The sequence below is a fragment of the Scleropages formosus genome, chromosome 15, assembly GCF_900964775.1.
Source record: "Scleropages formosus chromosome 15, fSclFor1.1, whole genome shotgun sequence".
Classification (NCBI taxonomy): Eukaryota; Metazoa; Chordata; class Actinopteri; order Osteoglossiformes; family Osteoglossidae; genus Scleropages; species Scleropages formosus.
The window spans coordinates 9205363-9215149 of record NC_041820.1 but is presented as its reverse complement, the minus strand read 5'-3'; the positions used below and the strand labels follow the sequence as shown (position 1 = coordinate 9215149).

At 42.0% G+C, this 9787-nt stretch overlaps 1 protein-coding gene across 2 annotated transcripts in view; it reads right to left on the bottom strand.

Annotated features, from left to right (window-relative positions):
• Nucleotides 1-223: 223 nt before the first annotated feature.
• The window catches only part of runx2a (RUNX family transcription factor 2a), a 47555-nt gene continuing 37991 nt past the window's right edge, over nucleotides 224-9787 (bottom strand). For both annotated transcript variants that reach the window (XM_029258357.1, XM_018732498.2), the window contains 3 exons: nucleotides 7858-8034; nucleotides 5839-6000; nucleotides 224-1040 (listed from right to left, as the gene is read on the bottom strand). In XM_029258357.1, the coding sequence (XP_029114190.1) occupies nucleotides 547-1040; nucleotides 5839-6000; nucleotides 7858-8034 (833 nt within the window). In that variant the 3' untranslated portion in view covers nucleotides 224-546. The remainder of the gene's footprint in view (nucleotides 1041-5838; nucleotides 6001-7857; nucleotides 8035-9787) is intronic.

The window sequence follows — 9787 nt, the reverse complement described above, 5'->3', positions numbered from 1 at the left end:
ACGCTGGTACCACTGTATGTAACCACACTTCACATAAATATAAAAGAAGCAAAGAGTAGTATTCAGTGTTATTAGATAACGCAATTGCTGCAAAAAACTTTTTTCAGAAAAGGGTCCTATAAAAATATATGTCCATTGAAATATAACTGGAATCTTATTTTTCCCAGTTCAGTAATTTGGTGACCATCTCGCCCTGGCCACAGTTTCTGCAGTGGAAAAATAAAATAAAAAAAAAAAAAAAAAAACATATTTTAATAATGCCTCTTATTCTTTTTAAATTCTTCAGACTGCTCAAAGAATATATCCAAGATGAGTACCATGCTGGATAAATATTCATTGGACGAATATGATTTGATCTGAACAAAAAACTTTCAACATAGAGACATTGAACAGTGCAGTGTACTTGCGAAAAGAAACGTTATTTCCCATGAGTATTTGTGCTTACAAAAAAATAAATTAAAAATAAGACACTTGTCTTTCACTCCACTCTATTGTTCTTCTTGAAGGTGAAAGAGCGGTTAATTCCAACGGGAGAACACGGTATTTTCAATATGGCCTCCACACGGACTCGTCCATTCGCCCGCTGGAATTTAGCACGGTAGGCGAGCTACTGTGACTGCCGTCCGCCTCCACCCCATCAGTCTGGTTGGGGAGGTTGGGGTTGATCAGAGAGCTGCCTGTGGAGGCACTGGTGCAAGGGGGGAGCATCCGCGAGGGTGACCGATCCCCCCCTGACACCATGGAAAACTGGTACGACCCGGATGACGCTCCATAATAAAGATATGGTGTGCTGCTGGTCTGGAAGGGCCCACTCTGATTTTGGGTGGAGCCGGGGTAGGGTGGCGGCAGATAAGTGTGGTAATGAGTGGTGGTGGACATACCCAGAGACATGCCTGAGGTAACCGGGGTTGGTGTGTAGGTGAAGGTGGCCGGGTAGTGCATTCTGGGACTGGAGAAGCGACTCTCGGCGATAGACGAGAGGCCAGCAAACTGACGCTCAAATTGCCGTGGGTCCGAAAATGGGCTGAGATCAGAGGTACCTAAAAGGGACAGAAAGGTTAAATTTACAACTAAATGAATCAAATTTCAAAAGTTAACAGATTTTTTTTTTTCCCTCCATTTGCGTTTTCTCTTCAAACACATCAATACTTCATTCAACACGGCTTTTTTCCTTAATGGGTGGCTTCAGAAGCTCGACAACAAAGTCACTCTTCTTTCACAGCGTGTTCAATTGCCTATTCATTTTTGGGACTGTCTGTGGGCACCCTTTCAGTCTGGCATAAATGAGAGGAATTCCTCGTTCAGTATTGGTGGCAGACTTCTGCAAGACAGCGACATGTCCATTGCATTTCACTGTGTATTGTACCTCTGTTGTCCTGGATGTTCCATGTGGCTCAACTAGTAGCTGGAAATAGCAAGTTTTCCCCTGCTGTATATGAACATATATATATATATATATATATATATATATATATATATATATATATACACACACACACACACACACACACACACACACACATACACTAACTGAATAATTGTGCATGAGTTGCGTCCATTCTAATACGTGTGTAGGCATGCACAGTTGTTTCAGTACTGGGGGAAAAAGATAAATCGCTTGTTGCACATATGGAAACACTTTTTTTGGTGGGGGGGGGGTGGGGTTTCATGCAAGGAATAATAAGCTAAGAGCATCCTCAGATGTGGGTGCGTGTGTGCGATTATACAGAAAAACCAGGGTGATCCGTTCTTTGACAGCCTCTGTCGGAGTCTCTGAAAATTTCAAAAAAAAAAAGAGAAAAAAAAAAAAACAGCTACTGAGCTAGGGTTGTCTAGACACTGAGCCAGAAAAGCCAGAATATGCCTAAAAAAAAAAAAAAAAAAAAAAAAAACTTCAGCCCTCTTCTTACTCCCCCCCAGGATCATCATCGTGGAGGCACAAAATTTTCATCGTAAATCATGAGGCGTCTTCCCTGTCGCCACGTCTGCCGTCCCGCGATCCGTGGGGCCGTGTTTATAGGCCTGCGAGCGGCAGGTCGGCACGCACTCAGTAGCATGTGCAGTCAATTAGGGCTGTTCCGTCTGTTTGTTCTGGGAGATCTCTGCCATTTAAAAAATAACAGGAAATGGTCCTCAAGGGAGGAGTATTATTTGAGATGGGGTCAAGGTGAATTATCCTCCTCGTGGATAGAAGCATTCAATATCTGCTCGCTGCGTGTAAATCACTCTCGTGCTTCCCAACTGGAGAAGTGTGTTAAAAATTACAACGCTGTCGCCTCCATAAGGAAGTTCAGCTCTTTGCTGCAGTTACCTTAGCGAGTCTGTTTTATTTCACCTTCCACTCACGGGCCGTGACAAACGGCTCCGCTGCCTTCCCCTGAATCCCTTCCTCCTGCTTCTGCAGCTTATCTTCCCTTTTCCGTAAATCTTCCCAAATCTCTGTGTAGTGTTGAGCATTCGGTTCCCTCTAGTGGAGCTGGTAATCTGTGCTGTCGCTTTTGTTCTCCTCCTTCGCCGATAACACTTATCGGGTGTCACTCCTCTCTGTCCATCGCCTTCTTTCTACTGGGAGTGCCCCCTGCGTCTATTTTGGGATCGCCCGTGTTTTCGAGTCTGCGTCTCCGAGTCTCTTGGAGGTCCCCTTAACAGCATTGCCATGTATTATTAAATACCAACAGAGGAGGGACGTTGTGATCTGATACCATTCTGGAAGCTCACACTGAAAGAATTGGAAACACAAGGAAACACCCGCAGCGAAAGAAGTGTCATAATATGTTGCAGTTTTATTACCATTTTAAAAATATTAATTACCATTTAATCACGTGCACATATTGTTGTACGTATGATTGCACAGTAATTAATATTTTTTAAAAGTTAATAAAATTGTTGGTCAATCAAAAGATCGCCTTTTTTAGATCATGAACAGGAAATTCAGGAGGAGAACATTTTATATAGAACAAACACATCTGCAAAGGGGGTAAAGGGCCCATTAATCCCCTAAAGAAACTTTTCCAGAGGAAGTCACATATTTTTGTTTCCTAAATATACATTTTCACGTTCCCACCATGCTGCTGGCCACCTGCAGCACAACAGCCTTCCACCTCCTCTGTGTGAAACACTTCCAGATGAGTTGCAGCCGCTTTAACACCACTTGGCAGAAAGACCTCAAAAAGTAAGACCAGTAGAAGATGCTGTGGCCTCCTGTTGTGAAGTACTGAGCCCATTTCAGCAGAGGGATGATGTGATTTGCCAAGAGCTTGAGGCAACTGTGGAAGGGGACCAATTCCACCAAAAGTCCCATCCACTTCAGTGTCAAGTGGAGCAACGTGAAGGCCAGCTGCAGGCTTCTTTGGGTGAAACCTAATACTGAGCGGACCAGAGCCCTGCTTGGGCCCAAAAAGGCTAATTCCAACCACTGGCTCATTTGGACAAGAGAAAAATAACCTCCCCCTCCAACGCAGAGGACTGAGAGCTTCTGTGTTGTGCTTCATTGACTGACTGGATTCAGCGACGACCCTTGAGCCAGTCCTCGAGAGTAGAGGAAAGTCACTTACATTGATCTGATGCTTTTCTCCAAAGCTATTCATAATTTTCAGTTCCCTACAATGATGACACATTTACACATCTGAGTAATATTTTACTATTAAAGGTAAGTACTTTGCTCAAGAGTGCTATAGCAGGTGGTGAGATTTGGACCTACAATCTCTGAACCCACAACGGTACCTACTGCTCCACCTGATGTTTCTCACGTTCACCACAACTACAGGCAGTGTGAAAATTCAGCAACCAGCTTACATTTCAGAAAATGCCACCTCCTCTTCCCAAAAAAAGAGGGAAACTCCCTCATTTGCAGGTATTTGTATCTCCCAATGAGCAGCAGTTTATGAACAAGTGAGAAACGTCTACAAAAATAATGGGAAAAGTGTGAAATGCCTGAGTAATTATTACATTTACATCTATTCATTCAGCAGATGCATTTCTCCAAAGCAATATACATCTCATAGAAGATACGATGTGTGCATTACACTAGCAGAAAGAGAAACGTAGATGCAGAGGGGTGATTCTTAAGTGCAGTTAGTTTGTTTCTTACCACCATATAAACCGATGTTCATCACACGAGTAGCTGCATAAAACTTTATCCAAGTATCCACGATTCCAAATCACCTTCCTAGTGATTTTTTTTTTTTAGATATATGTAAATATATACATTACATTACAGGAGTAGCTTTGTAAAGACTTATCTAGGCATGATCTTAAAGTTACAGTACATGAACGTTTACACCTTAGTCATAGACCTCAGCTATTGTAACTGTTGAAATCAAGTTCAGGTTTCCCCTGGGATTGTTCTCAAATGTAAGTTTTTAAACACTGAGAATTGGAAACGTGTGCATCTGACGTGCCATTTCCAAATTAGGGTACTGCATCTCTAAATATATTCCACAGCATGTCCTCAAATCAGTCCGCTTTCCAGCTGGGGTGGGTATGAAATGGACAACATTTTTTCTTCTTTGCTTGGGTGAAATAATAAAAAAGGCACATTGTGAGAGCACACGTAGATCGAGGCCTCTGGAAATGGGCTTTTCGTCATACATCTCAGCACCAGGACATGCTGAATGGCAATGAGACATTTCGGAATATTTCCAAGGGCAGTGACCATGTGACGGCCCCACCCCGCCTGGCCCCGCCCACACAGGATCGGGGACGGGATGTCAGGACCACGAAGAGCACCCGAAAGAACAAAGCTGGAGGTTTCCAAGATGAAAGCAGCATGGAATCTTAACTAATCAATTCCAACAGGGCAGCTGGCCCAGCTTCAGCCACACTGTAAAGTAATACAACCTTCCACTTCTACTGTGGGCTCCAAGTAAAGAGCTGGGGTGTGGGGCAGGAAAGAAAGTGTAAGATAAGAGAGTAAAACAAAACTGGAAATGAGTGAAACAGGTGCACAAAAGAGTTTGAGTGACTGCGATAGATGTTTAAAATAGATTTTGAGAAAGATGAACTACAGCATGGTTATAACGACTATTTTCTATTCTTTGGGACATCCTATCAAGGCTTCATTCACTCAGTAAATTTTGACTGAAAAAGTAAAGACAGATTTTGAACTGGAGATGGCAGAAAAAGCTATGGTGTGGTTTATTGCTATAGGCTTTATTTGCTTTACGCCGTGGTTCATCTTCGTGAATATATCCTTACTCCGTTATCTGAAGAGCACTGACGGTCAAGAGCTTGGAAGGACGGACTCAAGTCTCTTTTTCTTCCAGCACATTGCGAAGTTTAAGACTTCGGTTATAGCCTACATAATGTTCAAAGAATTAGCACCTTGATACCTGCAGGACCTGATCCCTTATGCCACATTTCTCCACCTCTGGTTGTTTGGTGGTCCTACCCACAAGCGGTGTAAAACTGAAGGTCTGTAGGTTCCTGGTTTCAACTCTGGTGTAGTGGAATGAACTCCCTCTCTTTCTCAGAATGGCTGAATCCACTCCAGCATAAGGAATATCTCCAAACCCGTTTTCTTAAGCCCATTTGCCTCCCCTCAGCTGTAGAAATTTGTACCACACCTTCTACCACGATTATACATGTGTTTGCTGTCTGACTCGTATTTCCGTTGACAGTTACATGAGTAATATGGTCGAGTAAAATAGCAGTATAAAACAAACTGTGTATCAATAAATGAGTAAATATAAAGGGCTGGCATTTTAATAAATTAGTGTTCGTCTTTTCTGTCTTGTTTATTTTCATCCTGCTCTCACACTATCCCCCAGCCCTGAAACTGATGGAAAAGGCAGTCATTGCAGGGAAAGCGTTTTGGAGCAGCTGGGTGGGGGCTGTTACCTGAGATCCGCCGTGGCACGTCGCTGATAGCGGGCAGCCCTGTGGCCCGGGTGGACGACAGAGGAGCAGTTGAGTGGATGGAAGGGGAGGTCATCTGACTCAGGTAAGGGGTGTACGGCTGCTCGTAGGACCAGGGAGGCGACGGCTGGGACTGGCGGGCTTCTGGGGGGACAAGGCCGTTCGGAGGTGAGGATGGCTGAGCTTGGCAGAGCCCGAAGATTTACTGCTCTTCAACATTCCTCTGCCGCTTCAGAGCTTTCCGAACATGTCATATTTATGGGTTACTTTACAACAGCAAAATGCTTCCGACTGAGTGTCGTCTTCTGCAGCCTTGCAGCCACTGTTTGAGTTTTTAGTCAATCGGCCATGAGCTTTGTCTGGAAAATGATGAGGCTGATATTGTTCAGTGTAAATATGAAGAGTGTTACTTGACAGACCTGATGTGGTTCTCCAGACATTTTTGGAGCGTGTTGACCTATGCAGCAGACATAATTTATGGTGTGACTTCTTTTGATCATGCTTGTGCCGAGTATGAAAATGAAAAAGCCGACAAAAAAAATCCAACAAAAATCATTTTATAGTCCTAGTTATTCTGTTATTTCAACAGACATAATAAATAATCTCGAAAAGCACATACATTAACGAGACAGACATTATATTAATTCCAAGTCTGAGTTATGTGGATCGTGCTTTTGATATGCAGAATATTCATCACCCCAGTACAGAGAGCAGCCTCCCTTCTCAAAGACGGTGAGAACAAAGTGGTTCATCCAGAACGCCACTGGTAGAAGGTGAGCATGTACTGCAATCAGCTGCACTCTTTCAGAACGTGGGATTCGGCACCTTCAGTATGCAAATCGAGAGAGCAAACATCACGTGAGCCAAGTCTTCGTCCTGTTTGCCTTTCACGCTCATAAACAAAGTGTCTGCCCCGGCAGCAATTCTACTGGAGTCCAGCCCAAGGAATGGCAAACAGACGCATTCATCATTTGAATAAAATGTGTTTGTATATACGCTTTCTGTTCCTTCCCTGACTCAGTTACTATTGCCAAAAACAGTTGTACCAGAGGGAAAAAAGGACTGCTCAGAAAGTTGGAGAAAATTTTTGGAAGTATAATGTACTTAAATGCCCCCTTCCGTGTCAGTATTAACAGTGTGGATTCAACTGACTTCATGTGAGAATTAATGTACTGCTTAAATTTTCAAAGTCTTATCAACAGTTCACTTCATATTTTTGGGAAAAATAAACATTCAGTGTCACCAATATGCAGTCTGAATTTAACATTCTGCATTATTTTTCAGGATATATATATATATATATATATATATATATATATATATATATATATATCCTGAACAAATATGCACACACACACACACACACAAAGAATACTGCATATTGGCTTGCATTTTCACAACCAACATCAAACAGGCAGGTGAACTTCATTCTTTGCATAAAAAAGTAAACAGGAGCATGTACAGCTTCATACTATGTAATTTTAAACAGTTAAGCTGAGCAAATGTTATTCTACACCATCACAGATGAAAACCAGTTTTGCCATATCCAGAAAGCTATTAAATTGTTTGCTCTTGTTATTGTTTGGTCCTCTGAGACAGTTACTTATACCTTCTTACCTTCCTTATACTTAACAAGTTGTACCACCACTGATCATCACCATTATCTTCACTATGGCTACTAACATAGTAAATATAGAAGAAACACAGCCATGTGCTCAGTGAATATAATCTTACTGTACGGTGGCTACGGTGCTGAGTGTGGAACTAAAATACTGGTTTCTTTCGATGGCCTGTAAATCCAAAACCATCCACGCTCAGTGACCAGCTGAGTGACATCAACCTCATGGAATCCAAGGATCGACATGGGCCATGACCTTAAATTAACAAGTGATTACTGTTAGGCTGATATGCCTGTAAGTCCTGTAGGCGAAGCGCATCTGAAATAAAAACAAGGAAAATACATTCATGGGCCACCACATACAGAAGAGCACCGCTTCTTACCAGATATCTGGGTTTGTCCTTGAGGACTGAAAGGGGTGGGTGCTGCGTTGAGTGACGGACGTGGACTCTGTGTCGGCACGGTGACCCGCATGGTGGTCTGTCGGAGACGTTCCAGTTCACTCAGCCGTTCAGAAAACAAGCCGGGCTTTGGTGGATCTTCCAGCTTTTGCCTGTGTCCTGTCAGGTCAAGAAAGTGAACGGTAGATTTTATCTGCAAAATTTCAACATGTAACAATACAGCTGTGATAACATTACAGCGAAGCTCATCACTGCTACCGTTAAGTAAATCATTTGTGACAGTTCCACTTTTGTCATTTGTAATAAGAATGCAGTAAAATTTAATAATAATAATAAGGCTGTAAGAACAACACATTACAGATGCGCCTCGACTTAGAATGGTTCGACTTACGATTTTTTCGACTTTACGATGGTGAGCTGGCGATAGACATTCAGTAGAAACCGTACTTCGAATTTCGAATTTTGATTTTTTTCCTGGGCAAGCAACATGTGGTGCGATACTTTCTCACGATTCTGGGCAGCGGCAGCGATCCGCATCTCCCAGTCTGCCACACAGAGGTGTGTTAATGCATTTTCAACTTACGATATTTTTGACTTACGATGGGATTCGCAGAATGTAACCCCATCATAAGTCGGGAACCACCTGTACAATGAAGCTTACTGCCACTGCTGTTCAGTACATGCTATTATCAGTAACACCTCTGCGACAATGCTTTCATACTGTGTGTTACATGTACAACAATAACATTTAATAGTCATAAGGATGTTATAATAGCAGTCATTGTGAGTCATTGAGGCACTTTGCTTCTTATTCTTAGCCAAGGATATACTGCTCATCTAAAAACAACAGCAATAAACACTACATAATAGAGCACTAATCACCTTTGCTATTATTAACCTTTAGTTCACTGATTCCTTTCTCCAAGGTGACATATAGTATTTGTTTCTGAGCTACTTCCAGTTATTTGGAATTATTTTCAAACACCTGGGTAATTTTACTGTATCAATTCTTGGTTAGTACGTTGACCAAGGGTACTACAGCAGGAGGTGAGATTCAAAGCTGGGATCTTCTAGTTGCAAAGCAACAGGTCTGACCACTACACCACCTGCTGCTGTTCAAAGTCTGTACCGGGGAGGATCTTTCTGAGAGTAGACACACCCATAATATATACCCAAGGACCAAGCTCAGGTGTCAGCAGACTACACTTTATCCACTACGCTGAATGTATTGACATCACAGCTTCTATTCAAAATTCCACATCCTTCTGTGGGAAAATAATGGCCATTTGGTCAATAAATAATGAAATTCAGCTGATTTCTGTCTGACACGGGAAGGAACAAGTTGATGTTTGATGTACCGCTGTTTATTGCTCTTTTATCGTTCTTCCTTTTTTCCACTTGAGCAGCACTTTCCAATAAGTGAAATTATCTACCCTCTCATCAAGGTAACTTCATCTTTTTTGAAAGTAAAGCCTGATGTAGTTGCATTACTGTTGATAACCGTTATCTAATCTGGCCTCTTATTTTTTTTAACTTTTCATCTAAACGAGCAAAACAGAAACAACTACGCCACTATGCACTGAAACAATAATCTATATTTTTTACCTACCAAAATGGTCCATTTACTACACAGCTAACTTTAAGCTTAAGCAGCTGAAGTACTTAACTATGCAGAGCCAACAGTTTAGCAGCAGTGAACATTTTCACACAAAAAAAATGTCTTAAAGCAAGTGCAAGATGAGCATAAACTTGGATTAGGCATGATTGGTAGCTGACAGGGGATGATGACAAGGAGTGTATTGGATCAGTACATAATATTTAAGTACAACAAAAGCTCTATACAATTATCCAATATTTTTCTATTTTTTTAAAAGATAAATAGGATAGAGTAAGTCAGGGCCATGTGACAAAA